General features: G+C 53.6%; 1 protein-coding gene across 1 annotated transcript in view; it reads right to left on the reverse strand.

Annotated features, from left to right (window-relative positions):
* LOC131488423 (nuclear pore membrane glycoprotein 210-like) overlaps positions 1 to 14,759 on the reverse strand; it is a 60,646-nt gene extending 45,887 nt beyond the window's left edge. Inside the window, 10 exon segments of the mRNA XM_058690292.1 lie at positions 710 to 889; positions 1,057 to 1,119; positions 2,720 to 2,855; positions 2,945 to 3,072; positions 4,154 to 4,218; positions 4,221 to 4,281; positions 12,410 to 12,511; positions 12,594 to 12,698; positions 14,466 to 14,572; positions 14,750 to 14,759. Of these exon segments, the coding sequence (XP_058546275.1) occupies positions 710 to 889; positions 1,057 to 1,119; positions 2,720 to 2,855; positions 2,945 to 3,072; positions 4,154 to 4,218; positions 4,221 to 4,281; positions 12,410 to 12,511; positions 12,594 to 12,698; positions 14,466 to 14,572; positions 14,750 to 14,759 (957 nt within the window).
* Between the last annotated feature and the right edge of the window lie 414 nt (positions 14,760 to 15,173).

A 15,173-nucleotide genomic window follows, 5' to 3' on the forward strand; every position in this document is an offset into this window, starting at 1 on the left:
GTCCCCAAGCCCTGGCCCACTAGCTGTGCCTCAGGACCGTCGTCTGGAAACAGGGTAGCCGTAGACACCCTGGGGCAGGGGTGCTGAGAGAACTAGAGGGCTGCAGGCTGCGTGACCATCATGCACTAGAATGTCCCCAGGGCAGGGACGGGGTTGAAGACCAGGCTCTGTCCCTTAAGGAGCAGCTGTGGAGGGGCGCCTGGGTGGCTCAGTCAGTTAAGCGTCCGACTTCAGCCCAGGTTATGGTCTCACGGTTTGTGAGTTCAAATCCCATGTTGGGCTCTATGCTGTCAGCACAGAGCCTGCTTTGGATCCTCTCTCTCTCTCTCTCTCTCTCTCTCTCTCCCCCCCTCCACCACTTATGTGCTCTCTCTCTCTCAAAAACAAACATTAAAAAAAAAAAAAAGAGCACTTGGGGAGACTCAGTCTGGAGAATTCTGAGCGATCTTGGGGTCCCAAGTTGGCTAGGCTGGCCCTGGTGGGTGGTCAGGTGGCAGACAGGGGCTGTGGACTCAGAGGGCAGAAGCAGGACCCTCAGAGAGGGGTGGTCCTCATGAGCAGAGCCAGAACCCAGTTAACAGACTTCCTCCCCATCCCAGCTGACCAGCACCCCAGCTCTTGAGGGGCACAGTGCACCCCAGCACTTAGAGGGCTCATGCCCAGGGAGGCTTCGGAAGCACCCACGTCCAGTGGAGCCCACGCTCGTTACCTGAGACACGATGACAAGCTTGCCAGTCTCAGCGTCCACGGCCTGCACGACCCCAGACACGGTGCCATTGCCGACGGCCAGCCCCCGCACCAGCCCGGCACTGTTTACCACGGCAACGGTCTCATTGCTGATGGAGAAGAGGATGTTGGACTGGGGCTGGGGGCCACCCTCCGAGGTGATCTGGCGTAGGGGGAAATAGCAGTGCCCATCAGCCTCCGCCTCATCCTCAGAGCTCAGGGCCCGGAGCGCCCCATCTTAGCCCTCTGGCGCCCAGGAGGGCAGGCAAGCCTGGAGCTAGGCAGGGGCCACGGGTGGGGGTGGGCGAGCACGCGGCCTTTGGTTCCTACCTGCATCATTGTCCCAATGATCAGCGTCACCTTCCTGGGTATCAACCTAAACGGGGGAAAGACCTGCGTGTGGAGACACAAGAGAGAAGGGGGCCATCGTGTTCCAAGCTCGCACAGCTGGGCAGAATTCACCCCTGAATATTTTCAGGGAGGCACGGTGCCTGGACATCCCTCCTCTGTTAGAAGGGACTGGCGAGGGCCTGGGGTCCTGACCAGCTCGGGGGGGGGGGGGGCTGAGCGCCCCCCCCCCCCCCAGGATTTCAGCCCGCCCATGGGCCTGAGGATCTGTGGTTCTCAGGGGCATGTTCTGTTGTTTACAACGATGCTTCATTTCACCAGATGTGAAACCCCATGAAAACAAAGACAATTTTATTCACGTGAGACCCCTGCGTAGAGCAGTGGTTCTCATGGCACGGTCCCCTGACCAGCAGCACCAGGGTCACCGGGCAATCGTTAGAAATACACATTCTCCAGCCCACCCCGGTCTATGAAACCAGAATGAGGCAGGGCGGTGGGGGGCGGGGGGAGTCCTGAAATCTATATGTTAACAAGTCTTCCAGGGGATTCTGATGCACGTCAAGGTTTACATTCCAGTGCCTTCAAGATGTTCCATTTCGCTGAACTTCTCCAATTTCTACTGATAAATTGCCTGAGAATAGTGCTCTACTTCGATGCCCTCAAAACTTCTCAGATGAAGAAAGAGGGGTGTGGGGGGTCAAGGACAAGGATGTCCTGGTCTCTGCAGCACAAAGAAGCCCAACACCATCGTCCTGCACCCCCCCACAGTGCCCGCCCGGCAGGAGCACAGGAAGAGCCTGTGCAGTGAAGGGGTGTGGCGGTCGGTCGGCCGAGGGGCTGCTTTGTGCATCAGGATTAGTCTCCGCAGGGCTGAGCTATTTATGGCAGAAATGAATTCTTCTTCACCAGAAGAAAGGAGCCCTTCCTTCTAGAGGCACGAACCAGAACCACCAGCTCCGGCACAGTTTAATATAAAGTCTATCCGCCCCTGGGTGGACGAGACCCGTGGAGGACGCTGGCAGGAGACAAGCAGCTGATGGAAAAACTTGGCCGGGAAATTTTGGCCAGCGGGGACTGGGAGGCTTGTGTGAACACCTAATGCCACAAGACGAGTCCCAAGTCACACACTGAGATGACTGCGGGGTGCCCCAGAGCTCCCTCACTCAGGACCTGCTTGCTCCAGGAGCTCACGACAAAAGCCCACTGCTTCTAAGGGCGGGTTCAGACCGACTGTCAAGATGGGCTTCCACACAGGAGCCTAAATCTGCCCACGGCTTCTACCCAGCCGCTCCCTTCTGGCACCAAAGGGTTTCAAGAGTGTTCTTCCACTCCCCGGCTGTGTGACGAGCGGCTCCCTTTCTCTGAGCCACATCCTGCCCACTCTGTCCCAGAAGGAGGTAAAAGCCACTCAGATCCCTCCCTCTGGAGCTGCCTCCCCAGATCCCTGGGACTGGTGATGGCTCCCTTTTAATCAGGGGACATTGCAGGGTATAGATTTTAACCTGGTTTCTCCACGGCAGCTTCCTGGGCTACCCCCATAACTCCCTGGCCCGCCACAGAAATGACACACTTCCCACCCCGTGCACGCATGCAGTAAGGGCAGGACTGATCCCACACAGGAAGGTGGGAAGGGAAACAGCTTTACCTCAATCTGCTGCGGGGCTGAGTTGATTCGCTGTCCAGCTTTATCACTCACGGTTGCGGTGAGGCTGGTCTGGCCAATGGCCACACCGTGGACGCGGAACGTGGTGGTATAGTTATCAAGGGCTTCATCGAGGGCCCTGGAACAGAGGGAAGGGCTGGGACCTCTCCCCTGGACCTGCCAGTCCTGTCCCTGTGATGCCTTCCTCTGACCCCTAGGAGGACTCACACCAATGTAATGATCTGGGAGGCTGCTCAGAGCTTCAGGTCCATGAAGGCAAAGTATTTGGCCAGGAAAGCCTTCGTGTGAAAGTCCAGCACCCGGACATATGCCTTGACCGTCTTTCCAATCTCCACCTGCATCATAGGGGACAGAAACTCAGGGTAGCCTTTGAATGACCAGTTTCATCACCTACTGTACCCTAAGGCTTTCTGTGAAAGCATCGTCAACCTTAAACCCACAGACCTAGCTTGAACTCCAGACAATCAGCCAATCAACAGATGAAAATTAATTAAGTGCCTACTGCACACAAAGAGCTTTGGGGATCCTTAAATGCAAAAATGACGCTCTCCGCTCTTAAAGAATTAAGAATCTAGTTAGAGTGAAAAGACACAGCCAGAATGGCATACAGTAGGAGTTCCATAAGTGCTTACTGACTGAACAGCTCACATCTGGCACCATATAATATGTACAGTAAGAACTTTAAGATACCAAGAGTCAGAAATGCTTAGTGAAGAAGTAGAACTCTCATCAGCAAATTACCAGTGGAAGTAAAACCACAGAAGGAACATATGAGGCGGTGTGAGAGAATAGTGGCTTTTCAAGCACTCTAAGCTGCTCGAACATTCCCCTTTTAATTACTAACCATTCTCTCCAGTCAGGAAGATAGGAACCTGACAGCAGCCCTCTATAAGCCTGGCTGCAGCTCCTTCAGGTATTTGCAGTAATAAAAATTCCCTGTTTACGTTAAAGAAAAGCCTAGACCTATTACGCATTCCTTTTGCAAAAGCACTTGGCATAGCTCATTTTACTCATTTGCTGATGAGATTCCAAAACCCTCACACTAGGGAGAAAATTCACCATCAGCAAGGGGTATGCCTGGCCAGTTAGTAACTACACCAGCTAGAGACCGAGAATCCCCAAGTCGGGGCTCACGAGGAGACGACGTCGGGCGGGATTCGCAATTGAGCTTTCCCGATGTCAACTGGCAGGAAGAAGTATAACCTCAGAGGTTGCTTGACATCACACACGCGGAGTGACAGAGGTGAGACAACATCATAAGCTCAAAGCAACTTGGCGGGGTGGGGGTAGGGGGCAGGCGGAGCTGGGTACAGGGACTCAGAAACAGGGCACGAGGAAGATAACTCCCACAGAAACACCGCTCTCCCAGCCTCTGTGAATCAGCAGCGAGGGGCCTTTTAGGGAGTGGCTACTGACCTTGTCAACCACACGGACGTACAGCTCCTGAATGTCCGAGACGTAGACATCGGCCTTCGCCGGGCTGGGAAGGCCAGGCACAGGTCATGGATCATGACGGTCGACACGCCCGGGAGCAAAGGGAACACCTGGAAGGTTGGAGTGGGGCTCAGTCCTGCAGCCGCTCATGGCATCGGCCCATTGCCCATGGGACACCATCTCCAGGAGACGGCTGGGCCAGGGCTCAGAGGAAGATCCTAACCCAAGCATTGCCCTGCCCACCCCTCGCCATGAGCCCCCACTGCCGACCAGGGGAAGTGCTTGAAATGTAAAATGGTAAAACTGGGATGGATCTCCGAGAGCATTTACTCCAATTTATGAGAAGGAGAAAACGGAAGCTGCTTAAAGCAGGGCAGTCGATGGCCACGGGGCACAGAGCAATTCGGAGGCAGAATGAGGATTCCAACCCGGGATTTCCCAGCTTCTGTGCAGGCCACTGCCTCTGCAGCTCTGGTGACGGAAGAGTGTCATGCATGACATAGCTCCTTTCCAAACAAACCTCTCACTCGGAAGTCCTAACCTGACCTTGCAGAATCTCAGAACCTGCAAAGAGACCATAGAGGCCACCACAGTCTCAAGGTTTAGCTCTGTGAGTCTCATTCATCTCTGCCTCAGCCGTGCTTGACGTACAGACCTGGTGAACATTCCGAGGAGATGGACACACCCGGGTTACTGTGTTCCGGTCTTCACTGCAAAGACCCCCCACCCCCAATTTTAAACCTCCTTCTTTCCCTATCTGCTTCCTGCGACCACACGTTCAGAAGCATCTCTCCCCAAATAAACTGCACCGTAATCACTCTCCCACACTGTAGATGCACTTGTAGTGACATGTTGTATTGTTAAGGCATGTATCTCAACTACGTGGTCTGGGGGTTGGGCAAGTGGGGTACGCCACAGAGCTGGTGGGTGAATCCAGAGCGGCGCTTCCTGTCTCTAACCCTGGCTTTGCTGCCTGCAGCTTGTGGTGTTACATTCATGGGGGGCAGGGGATGTTGACAGTGAATGGTTCAGTGCTTGCAAAGCTAGGATTTCAATATCAAGAACCAGTGGGGGAAATAAAAAGCAGATTTCTGACCCTAATGAGATAGCCAAAAATGATCACATCATATCCAGGTTAAAATCCTTCAAAAAACGGGGCACCTGGGCGGCTCAGCTGGTTACGTGTCTGACTTCTCGCTCAGGTCATGATCTCACGGTTTGTGGGGTTGAGCCCCCCGTCAGGCTCTGTGCTGACAGATCAGAGCCTGGAGCCTGTTTCGGATTCTGTGTCTTCCTCTCTCTCTGCCCCTTCCTTGCTCACACTCTGTCTCTCTCAAAAAATAAATAAGCACTCAAAATTTTTTTTTTCTAAATCCTTCAAAGACTGCCCAGAGAGTGAGTCCAAATCCTTAGCCCATCCTGGAAGAACCTGGCATGAGCTGGCCCTTGCCCATGGCTCTAATGTCACTGTAAACCATGATCCCTCACCACTGTCAGGCTCCAGCCACAGTTCTGCTCTGTTCTCCAAAGCCAGCTAGCACCTGCCTGCCTGCCTGCCTGCAGACCACACAGTCCATCTTAATGATCTGGGGTTCTTCCCCTGCACCCTGTCTTCACCTGCTGGCTCCTGCTCATCCTTCAGGCCCCTGTTCAAGCATCCTTCCTCAGAAAAGTCTTCCCTGACCAGACAGCTAAGAGCTACCTCTGTTCACTTCTCCTAGTGCAGCTTTACTGCATATAATTTGGCCATGATGGAGACCGTGGTCTAGTGTCCATCCTCCCTCAGGCTGTCTTCTCGCCAGCTGTAGCCTCAGGGCTGAGCCTGGCACCCAGCACAGTACCAATAAACATGTACCAATCAGGTCAAGATCCAGGATCACAGCTCTAGGTCACTGCAGTTACACCAAAGAAACCTGACTTTCCAGCTTGCTTCCTTAGCTTTACTTTTAGCTTTGCTAAAACCTAGAAATTCTAGGGAAAAAAAAAAAAAAGTCTGCAAACCCCATGTACCCTCATCTCTTTGGGAAGTGCTGTGATCCAACTCCTTCAATGCACATATGGGGAAACTGAGGCCCACTCAGGATGGGCACCCAGCCTTGGAGGGGCAGCACTGGGGAGAGAACCCAGGTGCCCAAGCTCCCAGCTCAGGGCTCCTTCTGCCACACTCTGCCAGAGCAACCAAAATGGAACTGGGGGCAGGGGAGGAGGGCGGGGCCGGCCGGAAAAGGCCAGAGCTGAGGCAGGCCCCAGCCCCATTAGCAAGCTCGGCCAAGCTGGAAACCCTGCCGGTGTCATTGAGCTCAAGGGCACATCAACCCGGATGAGGTGTGCCTGAGTTATTCGTCTTCCGCTTGATTTCCCAGAGGCTGGAGGTCCGGCCACCTTCCGGGTGACAGACACGGAGATACTGCGTGGCCTGGCCGGCCGGCCTGCCTGCTGGCACCCATCAGCTCGCCTCACCACCCCCCCCCCCCTCCCGAACAAAGCTCTAAGGGAGAGAGTTCACCAGGCCCCTTGGGAGACGAAGAAGCTGCTCTGGGGGAAGCGGGGGGACATGCCAGGCAGCTGGAGGCAGAGTGGGGGCCTGCCTCACTGCAAACTCTAGACTGTGCACGTCTGTTTCTGCAGGCATTCCGGGTCCACTTGCTTCTTGACCGACATTGAGGCACGAGTATGAAGGAGAGGAGGAGGAGAAAAATCCAAGCCCAGAGCGAATTCTAATTTCCAAGTGTTGAAGGTGCCACCTGAGAACTTCAGCGAACACTGAGCCCAGAGGAAAGTCCTGTCATCTCTTCAGAGGCAATGAATGCATTACTGCTCAGTAAGACACTGTCAGTGGCACCGGAGGCAGCTCGTGAGTGGGCTGGAGCCGTGACGTCTACTGGCCCCCGTCAGGCCCCGAGGGTCTGCCCGCATCATCCCGGTTCCTCGCTTCCCTGGGCCCCCACACACTTCAGACTTGTCCCTTGATAGGTAGCATTCACAGAAGAGTAAGGACCGTATAAATATTTCCACACGTCACAGGAGCCATCAGCTCCCGCTTCCTATTATATAGCGTGCTTGTCAATGTTGTGCGGTGGGTCAGGCCGTGCCACGCAAGCACTGGGGTCTGTGCCCCCGACTGGATGCCATCGAGACCCCGAGGGGGTGACCACGAGCCCATGAAGATCACAGACACCGAGAAGAACCCTGGCTTGGATGCTGGGTGGAAATCCAGCCAGGGACCCCAGCCAGCCCTATGCCTTCCTGCAGGGCCAGGACTGGGACGGGTACCTCTGTCCACGGGTCACACTCAGGGGGAAAGCAGGACACACCCAAGTTCAAACCCTAAGGCTCGCACCTGCTACCCGCCTCATCTTCCTTCCTGACGCGCTTCCACAGACGTACAATGTCACCATGATCGGCTATGCATCACGGGACCAAGGAAATGGGCAGAAACACTGTGGCTCATGAGGTGTTCCCCACGGACTCCCAGTGCCTGGACCGGGACCAGGCACATGACAGCCACCAATCTTTGAGAGATGAATGCGTTAGTTACAGGTACAAAGTGCTTGGCGCACAGTAGGGCCTTCCCTGCTGCTCTTATAATCGCATGATTATAAGATCCTTCTGTTGGAACGACTTGGTTTGAAACATAAAGAATCGGTGAGAAGAAAGAAACCCTAAGTTTAACTCGGGTAAACACTCCTAGGGGCAACCCAGCCAAAACTGAAATGAAGGCCCCTTGCAGAGTTTTAGGGGGTGTGAGCAGAATTCCGCACAGCCCTCCATGCATTGTGGGGACATAATAGCCTCCACAATGGGCCCGGTGCGTGAGCTCCGCGGCTGCCTTCCAGAGACAGACGCTCAGAAGCCGAAACACCCAGAAGCCATTCTTGCATCCCGAATGTGTATCAATAGGAAAGAAAGAAACATTTTCTTTTTTTTTTTTTTAATTTTTTTTTTAACGTTTATTTATTTTTGAGACAGAGAGACAGAGCATGAACAGGGGAGGGGCAGAGAGAGAGGGAGACACAGAATCTGAAACAGGCTCCAGGCTCTGAGCTGTCAGCACAGAGCCCGACGCAGGGCTTGAACTCACGGACCATGAGATCATGACCTGAGCCGAAGTCGGACACTTAACCGACCGAGCCACTCAGGCGCCCCAAGAAAGAAACATTTTCTATGAGCTAACTGAAAAACTCCTGTGGGCTTTCTTGTCTCTGTGATTAAGGGAAATGAGAATGTTGCTAATTAGCAGCTGGAAAATGCCAAAGAAATGTGTAAACGTCCTTCAGAAACAACCGTCTGAGAGAAGCTGCTAGGATCTGTCACAGATTGTCAACGCTCCATGAAAAACTTCCCTGGAAGGTTACAGAAGAGGCAAGGGGGAACCGGATCCCAGTCTCTACCTCAAGGTGCAGAGGTCTCTGCACAGGTGATGGGAAGCAGAGACACCAGGGCTCAAGGTGCCTTCAGGACACCTTCTGGGGCAAAAGCGACTCTTGTAGGGCCTGTCACACGGGCTGCTGCTGGTACGTCCATAGTGTGCTAGGCTTGTCCTGTGGGATGTCTGCACTGGGCACCGTGTCCCATTCCATAAGGGCCACGAAGCAATGAGACATGCGAGCAAAGGGCCAGTCCACAGGCAAGAGAGAAGGGCTATAGCTCTACTAGAACCATCTGTAAAATGGGGACATTAATATTTGTCTTGATTCGAGAAGCCTAGCATCTGTTGCTGAGGGGGACTGCACAGGGAACTGCAGAATTGTAGGACTGAACAGGGGCTCACAGGTCGCCTGGGGAAACTTGCCTCTGATGCTGAAATCCCATCTCTAGTCTTCCAGACAAGGGTCCCAGCTCCCATTTGGTTGCCTCCAGAGACGGGGCACTCACTACCTACAGAGGCAGCCCAGTCCAACACGGGCTCTTCAAAGCAGTTGTTCTTGGAGGAAAGTTCTCTCTCTGGCTGTAGGTTTATCCTCAGGACTTACTCAAAACGTATGGTGCGAGGTAAATATGAGTAAAGGGGTCCCCAAGTATTGTTGGCACTGTGCACATTTTTCTGAACTGCAACTTCCCTCTTCTTCATTTTTTTAAATGTTTATTTTTGAGAAAGAGAGAGAGCGAGCGAGCACGAGTGGGGGAGGGGCAGAGATAGACAGGGAGACACAGAATCTGAAGCAAGCTCCAGGCTCTGAACTGCCAGCACAAAGCCCGACGTGGGGCTCGAACTAGTGAACTACGACACTTGAGCCAAAGTTGGACACTCAACTGACTGAGCCACCCAGGGGCCCTGAAACTTCCCTCTTCCTGATAACAGGGGAGTTATTTTTAATTTCCAGAAGTAAAGCAAAGCAAGGCATATCTCAAGCAGTCAGAATTATTTACGATTTGAGCTTTTCCTTTTAATATGAAGGATGTGACAACAAACACTCATTTACATGGCAGGAGGGATGGCCAGGGAATTATTCTTTCTTTCATAAAGGGAACAAAAATGCTCAGGGGACAGCTTCCTATGATCTCGGGCTTCTAGCAGCACACATTTATTCCCAGGTGCTGAGAGATCGTGTTTTCTTGTTCTGATTTACGGCCACACACCTCACAGGTCCTGCCATGTGAGACTGTGCCTCTGAGAGGAACAGGAACATTATGACGTGTTTCCTCACCCTTCACTGAAGGGCCATACCAGGGAAAAGCGTCCTTTCCACAGACAGGTAAAGACCAAGGCCGACCACTGGAAGAATGTAAAAAAATGTAAAAACAAATAACAAAAACAAAGAAAAACCTCAACTGTCCTCAAAAGACCCAAGCCACCAAAACTGACTCAGAAAGAAACAATGTGAATAGGCCGATAACAAACGAAGAGACTGAATTTATAATCAAAAAACTACCCACGAAGGAAAGATGATGGCCCAGTGGCTTCACCGGTTAATCCTACCAGACATTTAAGAGTAATTATTAGCTGGGCGCCTGGGTGGTTCAGTCAGCTGAGCGTCCGACTTTGGCTCAGGTCATGACTTCACAGTTTATGAGTTTGAGTCCCACATGGGGCTCACTTGCTGTCAGCTCAGAGCCCGCTTCAGATCCCCTGTCCCTCTCTTGCTCTGCGCCTCCCCTGCTCTCTCTTTCTAAAATGGATAAACATTTATTTTTTTTTAAAAGAGTAATTATTACCAAGTCTACATAAACTGTTCCAAAAATAAGAAGGAACACTTCTAAGCCATTCGGTGAGGCCAATGTTACCCTGATACCCAAACTGGACAAAGAAATCACAGAAGAGAAAAGCACGGACCAGCATCTCTTACGACTCTTAACGACACAAACCCGCCAAATATTAGCACGCCAAAATATTAGCCCAGTTCCATATAAAAAGAACTATATGTCACGATCAAGTAGCGCTTGTCCCAAGAATGCAAGGTTGGTTTAACATCTGAAAGGCAACTAACACCATTCATCATATCAACAGAATAAAAAACAAAAACCCACATCAATATTTCAAGAGACACAGAGCATTTGACAAAGTCCAACACTCTTGTGTGTGTGTGTGTGTGTGTGTGTGTGTGTGTGTGTGTAAAAGCAGGGAGGAGATGGCTCAACCGTCCGGGGTTTCTGTTTGAGGTGATGAAAACGCCCCAGAACTGACTGTGGTCATGGCTGCACCTGCCTAGGAATGTATTAGACACCACTGAATCGCACACTTTAAATAGGTGGACGGTATGGCATAGGAATTATACCACAATATTAAGCTGTTGTTAAAAACCAACAGAAAGGGATGCCTGGGTGGCTCAGGTGGTTGAGCGTTGGACTCTTGATTTCAGCTCAGCTCATAATCCCGGGGTTGTGGGATGGAGCCCTGCCCTGGGCTCTGCACTGATCATGGAGCCTGCTTGGGATTCATTCATTCATTCATTCATTCTCTCTCTCTCTCCTCCTCTGCCCCTCACCCCCCCTTGTGTGCTTTCTCTCTCTCTCAAAAACAAAAATAAAAACCTTTTTAAAAATAACAAAAGGCCACTAGAGGCACACCGCAGCTGTCCCTTAGACACAGTCTCTGCTTTCCACTCTGCCACAGTCCCCACCACCCCCTACTACTCTCTGACACTGAAACTAAGCCTCTCCCACACTTCCAGGTACGTTCCTCATGGGAAACCCTGCTCATGTCCCTCATTTACTTTCCACCTATCCCACTCCAGAGGCAAATAATTTCGTGACACCCGTGTCAAGATGGTCAGTGAATGCAAACCGAGAAAAGGACCTCTGGAGCCGCCCAAAGGCAACAGCACAGTGGCAATTTAATGACACGACTTAGGTGTCATGTCTTTGTTCTTGGCCGCCTACATTTATGACTTCTGGTAGTGGTCTGATACGTTCTCTGACACATTCCGTAGTGAGTTTATTTTAAAGGAAGTTCGGTTTTCGTAACTGCAAAAATAACTCATTGTGCAGATATGCAGACATTTAGGATACTGGCGTTTGTTTTTACCCTTTGTTACAACTATACGGCTATTTAAAAAAAGAGAGAGAGAGAGATTTAAACAACCGAAATGCTCTACAAAGAGAGAATGGCTAAGTACAAATGACAGCATAGAAATAATCAGCCAGCCTACAGAGCAACACGGAGGGGGGGGGGGTGGAAACTAAGGGTGTAACCGCTGACCAAAGCAGAATACTAAATTCTTCCATATCACAGGCACAGCTAAGTCAATATTTGCAAGAATAGGAAGAAGGTCAAGAAAGGAATATGGAAAAACACAAAAAGCAGATACATCTTTCAAAAGCAATCTTCCTGGGGGGCCTGGGGCGGCTCAGTCGGTTCAGCGTCCAACTCTTAATTTCGGCTCAGGTCACGATCTCACAGTTCGTGGGATCGAGCCCCGTGTTGGCCTCTGTGCTAACAGTACAGAGCCTGTTTCCCACTCTCTCTTCTCTCTCCCTCTTTCAAAATAAATCAGTAAACTTTGTTTTAAAAAAAGCAATCTTCCTTACGGTGGTCAGACTTGTGTTTATATGATAATGTTTTAATTCACAGACTGATTGACAGGAAACCCTTAGCTAACTAAGAGTGTGGGTAGTTTGCAGAGAAGGAACAAAAGTCACAAATGATGGAAGTTTCGCGAACAATGAGTCAGAGACTCTAAAGACGTTACAAGTCGCATCTGCTGCGATTGAGCACCTGCTTCTGACACAACCAATCTGATAACCACAAGGCCACCGGACGAGGGATGACAAGGACGGTGGAGGTGGGCCCGTACTCACCGTGGCCACGCCCCTGGCCTCCTGGTAGGTCACCTTGATGATGTCTGTGGTGCTGGTGTTGAGGAAGAAGTAGCCAGAGCCTTCTCTGATGTGCAGCTCAGCCTGCAAGGAAGGGTGGGCCTGGGTGTCGAAGGCGAGGCCCCCCCGTGGGTCACGCCCAGGTGGCAGGTGGAAGGGACCGTACCTGCGCATGGGGGTGGTTGTAGATGGTCCCCTCTTCCGGGCTCACCCTCACGTCCTCCACCAGGATGAGTTCTATGGAGGCCGACACAGGCGTGAGAGGGTCGTGCTGAAGGGGTGAGGCAGTGCTATTAGATCCATAGGCAACGGCCCAACCCTGGCCAGTCTGCGGGTCGCCCCCCCCACCGACCCCTGCCCTGAAGGAGCATAGAGACCCCAGGTCCTGGCGTCACCCCAGGGCACTCATTATGTTGGGGATATAAGCCCCAGTAAAACCATCATGTTTCAAGCCCAGCTTAGAGGACACATTCCTTTGAGGCAACCAGAATTCTGCCAAGGCCGGTGCCCCACCCCAGGTGGCCCGGCCCCCTGAGAGTGGTGATTCCCACGCACTCCAGGAAAGTGGGGGTGCACAGCAGATGACCTGCTGCAGTGCCCTGTGTGAGGGACGGGGACACGGGCAAACAGCATATAGGTGCTGAGAGGAGGGGGCGTGGAGGCGTCCTCACGGGGGGCTCATGGGGGATGCAGCACAGCCCTTACTCCCCTGGGTGCTGCCCGTATCCGTATGCGAAGCTGCTGCCTGTCCTTCCAGGGAGACTGCTGGACCCAACCCGGCCCTGTACTCACCTGCTTCAGCACCCGTCCCCGCCCAGCCCTGTGCTAGCCCTGGGGGTTCGACAGCGGTCCTCAGGCAATGATGCCGATTTAATCCAATGACAGGATTACATTATAAGGGACAGGAAACCAATGGCCTGTGTCAGCGCGTAGGACAGGTTGTGAAGGCGACGAAGGGCCAGGTAGGCGCGAGGGGGGTAGGGGGGGGACTCTCAAATGAGCAGACACCCAGAAGTGAAGGCGTGAGCAGTACTGCTAGAGAAAAGCCCACAGGCCAACGAGGCTAAGTGCAGATGCCCTGGAGGGGGAGGCCCGCGAGGCCACCCACAGCCAAGGGACTCCCTGTGCAGGTGGGGACAGACGACCTCGGGCTGAAGCCACCAGGGGTGTACAGGTGTGCTCCTTCAGGGCCAGCCTCAGTGCCGCTCCCACTGGGGTCTCCACCCCCTTGCTCCCCCCCTACCCGGGAGACAATTTCAAGCCCCGTCTGCTGGAACTTAGGGTCCCTTGGAACCCCATCCTACCCTCTCCTTCCAGCCATTATCTGCTGCCTTCACCCTACTCAAAACCCACGTTGGTGTGGGTATCATTCAGCAGGACTGCTCTTGGGGAGCCCTTCCATGCACCCATTTGCCACCCAGGAGCAGTGCCTCTGCGGGGGGCCCATGAGATGCTGGGGTGGGGAGGCTCGGGTCAGCGGGCCTTGACCCAAGCGTATGCAGACGATGGCAACAGTCTGTATGTGCGGGGATGTCTGTACCATACCAGGGGGCGCACAGGGGGATCTGAGGCCTTGGGCAGCTACTGTGTGCCCAGGGTTCAGGGACTGCTTCCCAGAGGCTGACACTGTGGCTGAGCCTAACAAACAGGAAGTAAGGGAGTGAGGGGACAGCATTCCAGGCAGCGGGGACTGGAGCTGCAAAGGCACAGAAGCCCGAGCCACCTGGGCACAACCTCGGACGGGGTCTGAGGTCAGGGCCACGGGTGGGGGGCGGGGGGAAACAGGCTGGACAGACGAGGCTGAGGGCTCCCAAAGCTGTGCGCCGGGGCCTCGAGGTGACAGGGCCAGACTGCCTGAATGCCAGGCGTGTGGGGCAGGGGTACTGGCGGCCAGAAGCCAGAGGGAAGGCGCTCGATTCAGGGATGGGTTAGTGAACAGAGGGTGCGACCCAGCAAAGGGACTCAGGACACTGGGAGGCCAGACAGGATGCAGGCAGACGCGGGGGCCTCCCCGCCACCGGCGGGCCTGGGAACGCACCGGCTGCACCACTCTGGCCGTGCTGAGGTGGGACTGCTGGTAGCCAGTCGCGGTGGCGGAGATGGCTGTGGTTCCCGACGCCTCGTGCACTGAGATGGTCTGCAAACCTGAGTCCCGGGAGAGGAAAACGGGTGTCGGGTTTTGCCCCCTGCCTCCCTGTGATTTGCAGTCTTAAATCTCCATAGTCCTAAACATACATCACTGAGTCTGTTTAAACTGCATGCACCATAAGAGTTAGCGGGCCCTGAGCAAAAGGCCCACGGTGCAGCTTCGGGGAGCTGCACAGGACTCCATGTGTGGCTGCCGAGGGGTCTGTGAAGGCAGCATGACTCAGAGCAGCACGGGTCCCAGAGGCTGGCTGATCCGTACAACCGGGGATGGGAGACACACCTGCTGTGCACCCTGAGCCCGTGTCCCCATCCCTGAAATAGAGATTCCAGTTCCTGCCTCACAGAACGTCTGTGCAGGATCAAAGCAGAGGAGTGAACTTGCTTCCCTTCCGTTCTGGATAAAGGGGAGTCCCCGACGAAAGCCCCCAGTAGCCGCCAGCCCTCCTCAGCACCCCTCTCGTCTGTCTGGGGTTTCACGACACCCTGTCCTTCTGACCTGGGTCGTCGGGCTCACCACCCAGCTCACCGTGCAACTTCTTCTGGCTGCTCCCATCGTCCCGGGCCACCAGCTGCATGGGCAGGTCAAGGTTGATGCTGG

Source organism: Neofelis nebulosa, chromosome 1 (genome assembly GCF_028018385.1).
Source record: "Neofelis nebulosa isolate mNeoNeb1 chromosome 1, mNeoNeb1.pri, whole genome shotgun sequence".
NCBI lineage: Eukaryota > Metazoa > Chordata > Mammalia > Carnivora > Felidae > Neofelis > Neofelis nebulosa.